The 12,422-nt window shown below is 38.2% G+C and overlaps 1 protein-coding gene across 1 annotated transcript in view; it reads right to left on the bottom strand.

Annotated features, from left to right (window-relative positions):
• LOC115253688 (ecotropic viral integration site 5 ortholog-like) overlaps positions 1-12,422 on the bottom strand; it is a gene marked incomplete at its 5' end in the record, with an annotated part of 43,423 nt that overhangs the window by 17,041 nt on the left and 13,960 nt on the right. The window contains 2 exon segments of the mRNA XM_062846406.1: positions 10,108-10,206; positions 10,759-11,349. Of these exon segments, the coding sequence (XP_062702390.1) occupies positions 10,108-10,206; positions 10,759-11,349 (690 nt within the window).

Here is a 12,422-nt window from a genome sequence, read left to right as displayed (position 1 = left end):
TTTATTTGTAGGTTTTCATACAATAGAACTTACTTACTAGACACTACATACATACTCTGAATGCTTATCTATATTCTGAGTGCTACAATGGCCGTAGCTTATCGTTTTGAGATCTAAGGGCGCCATACACCACAGGTTCAAAGACGACGACACATGGAAACTACAACAATCTATCTCTATGTACAACTCACTAAAAAAAACAAAACAAAAAGCGACGAAACTTACAAAATACGGAAGCAAATTTCGTTCAGTGCGATTCAAGCGAAATTAATACTTCAATTTGTTCTTGATAGCATCAACAGCTAAATGGACCATTTCACGACTATTATGGGAGATTTTTTGGAGGTACTAAATGAAAAAGAAATTGAAATTATGTTTAATACGTGGAGCCAATGTAAACGAGGTTCAAAAGCTTAAAATCTAAAACTTTTGTTTATATTCAACATTTTTTTCAACATGCGCAGTTTTATCAATTATCTAAACATAGATACAACATACTATACATATTGAATAAAATTATGAACTTTGAACTTATAGTGTGACCCAACTGTATAAGGTGCCGACCAGAGTAGACGCGTCTGGTCATAGTCTAGGTTTGTCTGTGGTCTAGGCACTTTACAAATTTCGAAAATTTTGTATGGAAAGAAGTCTACGAGGAGGGAAGGGGGAAATTGTTCTGAGATGACAAAAAATGAGTCTACGTAGTTTATGGACAGCGCTATAGCTAAACGTCGCTTTGATATTGACCAATCCAAATGCCAGTGTGGTAGTGATTTGTGTTCAAATCAATCCCGTGTTAAGAATTTGTAAGAACTTTGTAAACAACTTTTGTTCTCCCGTATATGGATAGGATTGCATTAGGTTTCGAATTAGTGATCGAATTTTCATTAGTGTCAAACAGATGTTGTTTCTTTAGTTGTCGTTTGTTTGTTTGTTGACACTAATGAAAATGAAATAAATCATTTCTTATCAAATATTTGACCCTGTGTGCCTCAGGGTTGTGATACTTTTCCCCGAATGTCGGTTCCCCGAATGTCGTTTCCCCGAACGCCGATTCCCCCAATGCCGTTTCCCCGAATGGTACTTTCTCCGAATGACCCATTTCCCCGAATAACACCCTTCTTTATTTTATAGGCCGTTCTTTCAATTTTTATTGCTCATCAGACCTGCTGAAACCCTGCCGAATGAAGAATGTTTCATGTCCGGGGGAACGTAACTATGTGGCCGAATAAAACACTTCTTCACGTGGACATTACGTAATAAAAACAAGCACATTTATTTACAGGACTATTTACATGTTACACAATACTACAAATAATTACATATTAAAAGTATCGCGGAGAGCGCGCGCGGGCAGCATCTGGCTGCTGTTGCAGATGATGGCGTTCTGTTGTTTCTGCTGTATGTTCGTCGTCGTCGTCGGCGGCGGCGGCGGTCGTCGTCGTGATAGACACGAGCCGAGCCGATCATGGGGTAGGTACACGAATGCTCGTTCACAACATCTCCCCCTTTTAATACGACGAACTTTAAATCAAGAAGCACTTCTTCATTCGATGAAGAAAGTCTTGATTGATGCTGCCGATGGTTGGTTGCTGCATTAAAAGGACGCCGCGCAGCCGCAGGATGCTGACCGTCTGGGGTAGGTGAAGAACTACCAGTTGCAGCTGAATAGCGCCAGTCACACGGTGCATATATTGATCAATAGTTGGCCGTTTTATGGATGCATTGAATGTATAATATTGTTCAAAAATAGATTGACATCAATCATTCAACTTTTCCCCTATCTTCCGTTTGATCAACCACACAGCAATATTTCCCCTCCATAGCGCATTTTTCTTCAATTTTCTCTACAATATTTCCCCACCTTCAAAATTGTTACATCAATCCTCTCGAAGATTGTTCAAACCATGGGTCAAATTATTCCATGGATCAATTGATTGGTTCAATATTTCCCCTCCAGATCAACCTATCATTCTTTCAATGCAGCAGCGCGTGAACGAGAACATCATCATTGCAGAGCATTCTGCCGTGTTGCCGTATTTTTTTAAAATTTAAATAAACAGCTATTGAAATATACTATACAAAAAAAATGAATTCAGATGTAATAAATCATCGAACAAAAAAACAATTTATGCAGAAGTAATGTAGTAAATTTATGCAAAGTTTATGTAAAATAATTTATGCAGAGGTAAATGTAATGAACCCAACTATTACAATGCATTAGTGATAATAAATAAAAAGTTCACAACATTTTTTGTGTAATCTTCTAACTCGGTTCGTGTCCCACCGAACTTTGCTAAAAATTACTGGTGCACTGGCAGTCTCTAACACCAGTTAATTAATAATTTGCACATTATGGTGGTAACATGCTTAGCTGCGTTACCTGTAAATTAGAAATACCCCCTTCTGACAAATAACACCCTTCGGTAGTAATTTTGTGTAATGTCGAAATATAAAGGTAATTCAGCAAGACGGCACTGAAGGTGTTTCGAGTCGCATCCCATGGGCTGTCCAAAAACTTTTCGTAATAAAAAAAATATGTAAAATGTTTGATTATGTAAAAATGGTTAGAAGAAGAAATAATATGAATAGAAAATTCATTTAAAAAACAAAAATAAAAATGTGACAGAAATGCATTGTATACATTATCTTCCGCATTATTGGCTTTGGGATTGGTAGGACTGAAAATCAACCGCACACCCACCGACGACGCATTGATTCAATAGAAGGCTTTGCTTTGCTAGCTGTGCACGTATGATAAGCATGCACGGATACTTGTTTTTTTTCTCTTTATGCATTAAATTCTCTCATACTGCCGGGAGATTTTCTCTCTGCTCGAACCTCGGCTTGATCTATCTCTCTGGAAAGGGGTGATGTCGAAGATATTGGATTGATACTTGGTTTGATCCTCGTGATTTCATCAATAATCCTTGAGAAAGAAATAATTGATGAAATCTGGAGCTCGATTTGAAAAGGTCGTATGTGCTTTTGTCGATTAAAAATTCGATCAGTTGGATTAGCTTATTATAGCAAAAACCGTTGAAATTGAACAAAGTTGATACATACAGCAGAATCATCACAAAACAGGCTTTCCGTTCCATCATTTAAAGTCTCCAAAATATCTACCATATTGCTACAATAACTAAAATAAACTGATCGAATTTTATATCGACAAATGTACATACGACCTATTCAAATCGAGCTCCAGAAATGGTGGAATAAAGGAAACAAAAAAGCGCTGCCAAATAAACATTTTCAAGCACAAGTTGCGCATCGTAAATTTTCATTAGATTATTTAGGAATAATGTTTAATATTTAATATTGGTTCATTATGTTTTATATCACATCTTTAATGTCCACTAACGTATATGCGATTTTCTAGTGTCTTTAGTATAAAATGCTAGAAAACTCAGTATATTTTCGACAGCTTTGCTCTTTTCGTCATGAGGTGTTATCTAAAGTCTGGTAAACTGAAAGTTGGCGCCACATCTTTGCCAATCAAACTGTTCACAACTAAGTTTCAAGATATTTGGACGACAAAAAACTCTTATGGCAAAGAGAGAAGCACTGCCAATAATACACAAAGTCACTTTCAAGGCATATAATTTAATCATAGTTCAGTAATCAATCTAGCTATAGATAAAACTGTTAATAACGAATAAAGCAAACATTTTCAATTATAGCCGAAACAAACAAATCAATATGGCAATAACCTCTTATCAGCCTTTGTTTTCCAAACCTCTACTGCTTTACATATTTACCACAGACAAACAGACGTAACACTTTGAACATTTTTCGATTCAAATCATAGTCACGAAAACATATTCGCCCAATGCTAAAAGGCCTATGTTTGGCCGACCACCAACTAGGTGGCGGTAGTGAGCAAACGTCAAACTCGAACAAAAACGATGCGAGCGCCACGGTTGGGCAGTTGGCCAACTATCAAATTTTGAAAAAGACCGTTAAATCGGTGTACGATGTGAATTATCAGAGTGTTACGTCTGTTTGTCTGTGTATTTACTATGACATTAGCAAAAATCAAAACTTGTTCGAACCTAACTATTATTTATTTATTTATTTATTTTTAACTTTAAATTTTGTAAGAGGGAAAATCCCCTTTGAGTGATTTCCAAATTTACATGTTGAAGTTCGAACCTAACTGTTAATACTTATTGTTTAAGCTCCATTTTGTATGAAGTATTTTGGTTCACCGGTAGAAGTTCATAACTTGTGTTAGAAATTAAAAAACATCAACCTTCTCAAGAAATTAGGAAAAATACATTGATGAATTAGTAAATAGATCCACTATTTACCAATCCATCATACTTATCCGAGAGATTGGGTTCAATAAATAAGAGTTTATGAATGCTTACAAAAAATCGAATATGACGTGGTAAATAACCAAATTTATCAAAACATTATTTTTTCATAATCATTAATGGAATTGAATAAGCAAGTGAAATATCGAAATTTGCACTTTTATAATGATCAAGTCTTTATTTTATTTACAATGCAAAAACGTGACACTTTATTTATTTCTAAAAATTTGCTTCCAAAGGATTCCATAAAATTCAATTGAGCTGGCCACCATGAACGCCGTAAACCACGCGCTAAATGTTGGTGAATTGCTATCTCTTCCTCACTGATGGAATGGTCTTCGCTCAATCTGCTGACTCTTTTACCCTGCTGGATTGATCGAATGAAACAACTCAAGGGGAAAGTTTGACGGACTTGGATGATCTTGATGGTTTGGTCAAACTGGATGATAGCGGTGGTTGGATCAATCTTTCGGAGGGGAAATATTGAGGATATGAACAAAAGCCTCAATCCTCGCTTTTGCAGGTTGGTCAGTATTTACATCAAGATTCAACATTATCATCCATGTTTTCCTCAATGAAAATGCATGCAATACATTTTGCAATATTTCCATCAAATTGTGTTTCTTGATGAAGTTGAAGGAACGATTGAACCTCTTGGTTGAATCAACTTATTGATAAGTGTAAATGGCACTAATGACCAGACCGGATGCATCCGATGACGCTGCGCACATTCGCAATCGAACCCGAACTGATGCAGAAGGACACTGGCTGTGTGGCATCCGACTTCTGCTGGGCTGTGCGATTCGAATGATTTTGGCTCCTGTTTGTGTTGAGAAGCGGCCATCTTCTGGGTGAATGAAGAATGGTGATGCAGGAGGACGCTTTGTGTGGGACATCAGACTCCTGCTTGACTGCATAGTCCGAATGGTGCGGTGCTGACGGATAACGGGGAGCAAACGACTTCAGGAACGAATCGTGCTGCCATTGGAGGACACGGCCAAGTAGTGTACCACTCCTGATGGACTTTGATTGCCAGTTCCTTTGGCCAATGCTGAAGGGAATATCCATCCTGCGAATCGAATCGAGCTGCCATGGGAGGACGCTAACTGTGCGTTCGGACTCCCACTGGACTTCCACTGGGTTGCCAGATTCGGTGATGGCGTTGGATGATGGGGATTGATGATCATCACTCGGAAGCAAACCCGTGCGCCTGCAGGAGGACATTGACGATGTGCGACTCCTGCCGGGTTCTGCAGTGCGACGATGATGATGCTCTGCGTCCATCTTCCCTCCCGCGTAGGATCCGTTGAGTCGGTCGTGCGCTTTCACAACCGACAGCTAAACCTCGTCGCCACTTCCATGTCCGGGGGAACGTAACTATGTGGCCGAATAAAACACTTCTTCACGTGGACATTACGTAATAAAAACAAGCACATTTATTTACAGGACTATTTACATGTTACACAATACTACAAATAATTACATATTAAAAGTATCGCGGAGAGCGCGGGCGGGCAGCATCTGGCTGCTGTTGCAGATGATGGTGTTCTGTTGTTTCTGCTGTATGTTCGTCGTCGTCGTCGTCGGCGGCGGCGGTCGTCGTCTATCCGTCGTCGTGATAGACACGAGCCGAGCCGAACATGGGGTACACGAATGCTCGTTCACAACAGAATGGTAGTATGACTCCTTCTTTCCATTGCTGCTCGTTCTTTCTAGAACCATATTGATTCCAACGACCTGTCTAACTATGGTAGGTTATCTTTTTTTGGATAACCTAGTTCCTAGGACACGAACATTTTGTGGCAAGTGATCATTTCGAACAAGAAAGTAATATATAGTCTTTTCGGGGAAACGGGTCATTCGGGGAACTGACTTTCGGGGAAACGGGCCATTCGGGGAACTGGCGTTCTGGGAAATGACATTTGGGAACCGGCATTCGGGGAAAAGTACCACAATCGTGCTTCAGGCCTTACTATCATCGTCAACAAGACCAAATTGTTGGATGTAAGCACGGTCAACCTTTCCAGCTTTACGGTAACTGTGCAAGCAGTAGAGCAGTGGTGCTCATCCTGCGGCCCTCCAAGCCTTGAGATGCGGCCCGCGGAGTACTTTCCAACGTACAGAAATTTTTGAACGATTTTATGGAATAACTCGTTCAGTTTCTTAAGAAATCGAATAAAAAAGTTTATCTGATCAATTTTTACAGTGTTAAAAAAACAAATGAAATGTTAAAAATACAAAAAGAACTATGCGTTCCGGTAAGATTCGAACTCACGACTCCGAAATATTCCGGCGTCGTATAGCTAAGCCACAAAACCAGTCACGAAAAAAATAGTTCTGGTGCCACGGTGCCACTATAGCTGAAATATCTCAAACAACTTTAGAAGAAATTCCTGGAGCAACAAAATATATTCTGAAAACTTCAAACTAGATTCCAGAATCAATTGCAGCAACGCCTGAGAAAAATCTGAACATTAAGCTTGAAGCAACTTTAAAAGATAATTTTTTAAGAAACTATCAGAAATAATAATTATTGTAAATATACAATTATTGTAAAGAATCTCAAGCAGAAAAAATCCGGAGCATCTTTAGGATAAATTCCAATAGCATTATAGGAGCATTTCTGGAGGCACTTTGGGAAATATTTATGAAACATTCTGGTTTATGATGAAGTTCATAGCAAACTTCAAGGTATTTTAAAAAAACTTTAATAAAAATCTTTAGCTGCAACTCCAGAAGAGACTTTTGGAAATACTTCACTAAAATCTTCGAGAAACTCCAGGAAAATTTCTAGAGAAGCTTCAGGAAATATCCGGAAGCTATTCTAGAAGAAATACTTGGAAAAGATTAATAAAAAATTTGGAAGTAACTTAAAGAGCAATTCCAAAGGTAAATCCAAGAAAAGTTCTTGGAGGTGTTCGAAGGGAATTCTAGAAATACTAAAAGAAACTTCAGAAAATTTTCTGAATAAGCAATTTCAAGATAAGCTGTTAAAAAAATTGCTTGAAAATCTTCTGGACCAACTCCAGAATAAAGTGCGAAAGAAGATTCAGCACTTTTGGAGTGATTCAGAAGAAATTCATTTAAAAGTTGCATGAGAAATTTCTGAAGTGCTACAAGGCAATCTAGAGGCGGCTCCTAATTGTTTGTTTAAATTTCAATTTGAAACTCAAACATTTTTCTAAAGCAAGCCTATCAATCTAAATTGTGTTTTGTTTTTCTAAAAATACAAAAAAAAACTTAAAGTTCTGCTAAGCATATTGTGAACCACAGTTATAAGTAAATTTTTATCACTTAACGAAAAAATAAAAACTACATGAAGCAAGTTTGACCCTTACACAAGTTCTGAACGGTTTAGATTTTCAATAAATGTGTTGTAAAATAATTATTTTTGTTTTTTTGTTCATCGATATTCTATGCGGCCCGCCGATCGATCCCGACTTGTAAATTTGGCCCGCGGTATCCTTCAGCATGAGCACCACTGCAGTAGAGAATGTTGAAAGCTTCCCATATCTAGGAGATCAAGATGAAGAGGGCTGCTTTTGCTTTAACAAATGCATGAGCGTAAGACTGGAACCCAGCAGGACATCGCAGACATTTGACATAGTCACAGGTCAAAGGACACAGATGCAGACAACTTTGAATAAATTTAACAAAAACAAAGTCTTATAGGTATAACAAGATTGATTAAAAAATAACAGAACGAGTCATGCAACAGAAAGATAAATTAAATTGGCCATGCGAGAATTTTTAACTGTTTAAATATTGTATCCAGCAAGATGGAGAGTATGAAACACAAAGTCAAAGGCAATAATAACCTGAGCATCATATATCTACGAATCGCTTCCAATACGACCTTCCTCCATCATTTAAACGATGATTCGAAGACCTTGTCGATTCGATGACTTATGTTCTATTCATGAATACTGGTATGGTTCCTTGTTTTGGCGGTGGTGACATGACTAGAACTGTTTTACAATGGTGCACAATAGTGTAAGACTTAGAATAGTACATAGTTGGAGATAGTCCTCAGGTGAAACGTGTTCCCGCACACCGACAGTCATCCTGTTTACATACACATATTAATATCCGAAATGTATGTAGAAGTTGTATGATTTCTGAAGGAATAAAATTGTGTTTTTTTTCTATCGGGATGATGGTAATGGGCTTTCTTTCCGCTGTCTCGGAAAGGGTAAAAATGTTCAATCTAAGATGACGCTATTACTCTTTAGGAGATCCATTTCCACGGTTCTGTTTCCGGACTGGTGATCGGCGTGGGAAACTACAAAAGCAAATAAACAGGCAACAAGAAATAGATGGTGTCATTGGTTTGGTGAAAATATGTAGCCTTTTCTGCATTCGGAATGTCTAAATTGTACCAAAAATATATTCGAAGTGTGGTTTACAGGCACTGTAAAATGGGTGTTGTTTGACAAAGTCAGAAAACTTATTTAAAATGAGATGCAGTTTTAGTATTGGGAAATAAAATCAAAAGCAAAACATCAGAACTTCGCGCTTTGCAAACTCAGTTTTTGCAATGCATTAGCATCTGGTAAGCTCGCTTGAACGAATAAAAAAGCGGGCATGTTGCACTTGAGGCACCATCAAAACAGAATTTCACTGTCAAAATCCAAATGAATAGTAAAAATAGTTATTAAGATAAAATATAAATAGTATAAACTGCTCCCTACGCATAATTGAACAAAAAAATACAATAAACAGATAAACATATTACTAGAAAAATACGGAAATAAGCATAAAAAATAAGAAGCAATTTGTAAAACTGAGTTTGCTCAGGGTTTTTTTATTGTCAATTTTGGTTTCTTCGTGTTTTTAACAGTTGCAAATCGATTTTACTTTCGAGTTATATGTTTGCCTATTTATATAACATTGTTTTTTTGACTAAACCAAAAACAATCTCATTTCAAATTATATTACTGATTTTCTAGTTGATGACCTTGGACTTAAAGACTGTCATTTTGGCCATATTATAATGCATGTCTTCCTAACGCTGATGACATTCTCCAAGACACTCGAGGACTGCTCCACTTGACATAATTCCCATTCAGAATACCCATTTGGCATATGGGTCACATGACGTAGTGGTGTTGTGTTACTTCTTTTCAATTTAGTAATTCTTTGAATTATGCCAAATGGCACTTATTTTACCTTTTGCCATGGATTCCATTATGCCAAACCAGCATTGTGCCAAATAAGATGCTCCCGATATTCCAAATATATATGCGTGTGTTAGAAATAAGCAAACAATGATGAACCCAAGATGTGTGTTAGGGACCTTTCATAAACTTTTTAGACTTTTTAGCTGAAAAGGGGGCCTGACCTGAAGTTTAGACCCCACATGTTTTTGAATTTCAAGAAAGGACACAAGTTTACGAGGGGTTGGAGCGAGTTTCAGTTCACCGAAAATTGGTCTACGTAGTTTATGAACGGCTCCTTAATTAGTGAGCAGAGTTTCTGTGTGAAATGCATTCTAACGACGCCGATGATTACAATGAACGTGTGCTTATGAATTAGATAAGTAGTGAGGAACACTTTCTGTTAGCCATCGGTCACGCGTGTTGTTTTTTGGTGTAAGTAGTTACGAAAAACAGTCAGCGTGTGATGAGCAGCTGTTGTAGCTAGTAGTGACCAATCGTGTGCAGTGTTATCGTGGGTGGCAGATATTAGGACAACGCCTTTGCTGAATGCTGTTGGTGTATTTACAATCGATTAGCGATTCGGTGGCCGACCACTCGACCAACCGGCATGAAGATTCTAGGGTACCTACCTCGGCCTTCAGTTCGGCAACCTTGTCTTGCAGATCGCGAACACGATCGGATTCGTCCAGGTTCGATCGCAACTCACCTTCCGCCAGCATCTCGGAGTTCTAGAGAGAGAAAAAAGGTCCATGATTCAACGGTTAGACGTTAGGTACTTTATTTTTTTATTAATAAACATAGAAATGGCTTTCGTTAATACAAGATTTTGAGTGGAAATGGCAATACTGATTTTTTGGTATATCGACACCTCGACAAAAATGATTACAACGATAGATGTAAGCGTGATATTTGGATGGAAATGAGATGACTACAGAGTGGAAAAAAACCAGAACGTATGAAAATGAGGAAAAGATATTTGAAAAATAGTAGGACTGCATAGCAGGGATATATAAGAAAAGAGGAAAAGTATGAAAAGGAAGGAATAAAAGACGAACAAGAATCAACTTTCTTTAGTAATCATGTATTTCTGTAAAGTTCTGAACCAGTCGGAGCATGAGACTCTTAATCTCAGGGTCGTGGGTTCAGACCTCTTGAAAAAGGTAGTTTTTTAGCAAAAAAAATGTCGAAATTATTTTTCAGCATATTTAAAGCAAAGAAGACATGAAATAGAAGTGCAATAATGAATTAAGGGGGTCTTTTTGACAGTAGCAAGTCCTTACCTTGGTTTCCAGTCGGGAAATCTCCTGCTTCAGCTCCGCCACCGTTTGGCTCTGCTCGGTGAACTTGATTTTGACATTCATCAGTTCATCCTTCATGCGAGATTCCAGATCCGAGTAGCGGTGCTGTTGTTCACGAGCCTTATTGGACAACTCTCGTTCCCGGGTCAACGCTTCTTCCAGTTCTTCCTTCACCTTCTTCGATTCTTCGTCTTGCCGGCGCAACTGGTTGGTGGAAACTTGCACCTGCGTTTCTAGTTCCATCACTTTGAGCCGAAGCTCCTTCAGCTCGGTTAACGTTTCCATCTCCCGAATCCGAGTCGTCATCAACTCCTCTTCCAGCTTTTGAATGTCCTGCGTTCGGGAGGATTCCCAAAACAGGAGTTTTTTGGCACCGGATTCACTGCTCTGGGCAGCCTCGTTCCGCTGTTCCGACAGCTGTCGCTGCCACTGGGTACTTAGTTCTTGCACTCGCTGCTTGAGATCCTTCAGCGATAGACTAGCTTCCGCTTCCCGTAGCTTACTGGCTATCAGTTCGTCCTGCAGATGTGCCACCGAGTTGTCGATACTGGTTTCCCGGAGGCGTTTCTTGTCCTGCAGACGGGAGGATAGTTACGGTTTGATGAAAATCGTTCGCTGTTAACATTCACTAATTCATCATTAAAATCATTATCAACAAAAAAGGAAGGCAGTTTTCTGTAGAATAGGGTATGTGTGCCATCATTAATCTCATGCTCCCATTGTCATCCTATTCGAAAACAAGCGATTACGGCACCGATTGACTCCGTTCTTTTTGTTTTCATGGGTGCTCACTTCTAACAAAAAATACAAAAATAAGGAACAAAACAAACAGCGCTTCAATCCTTTGTTTTTCGTGGGATGAAAATGGGAGCCACATGCTTGATAAGGGAACCAATACCCTACAAAGGATCATTTTGGATGTTTTTGTGCCAAAATTTTGCACAGTTGTTTAGGATTATAAATGGATAGGGGTAGTCGGGGTAATTTGGCCAATTGGGCAATTTGAGCACCTCATAAAAATCACCTAAAAACTAATATTTTTAACAAACCGACCTTACAGCTCTACTACTGGTCTGATATGGAAGTAATTAAAACGTTAGAGCGAATTAGTTTAGGCCCACAGTAAATTAGAAAAATAAAATTGAAAAACGTTGGCCAAATTACCCCGAAGAGGGCTCAATAAAAACACCACACAAGACTCCTGTTGTTCAAATACATTAGATAGCTTTAGAATAAGTTTATTTTCTGTATATATCAAGTTGACACACTACAATTCAATGTCCATCGGTGCATATTAAGTTTGTGTTACACTAGGCGAAAAAAAAATCTTCATTGAAAATAGGGTGCTCAAATTACCCCGACGGTTTAAAATCGACGCAAAAATCATACTTTTTTCAAAAATCTCTTTTTGGCATATAAACACGATTTTACTTTGATATTTTCATGCATCTTGCGTGTATTATCAGAATCATTATGATCATACGCTGAACGAGAGATTTATCGTTGTTTTCTGCATGTTAAAACGACTTTTGCTTAGGGTGGCCAAACTACCCCGATTTACCCTAAATGATCAAATGTGATCTCATTTACTTTTTTTATATATAACAAAAGCCACCTTGTTTTAGAATACCATGGCTTCCAGTCTG

Source organism: Aedes albopictus, chromosome 1, assembly GCF_035046485.1.
Source record: "Aedes albopictus strain Foshan chromosome 1, AalbF5, whole genome shotgun sequence".
In the NCBI taxonomy this organism is placed as follows: domain Eukaryota; kingdom Metazoa; phylum Arthropoda; class Insecta; order Diptera; family Culicidae; genus Aedes; species Aedes albopictus.
The sequence above is the reverse complement of the archived record's forward strand: the minus strand, read 5'-3'. Positions and strand labels throughout refer to the sequence as shown.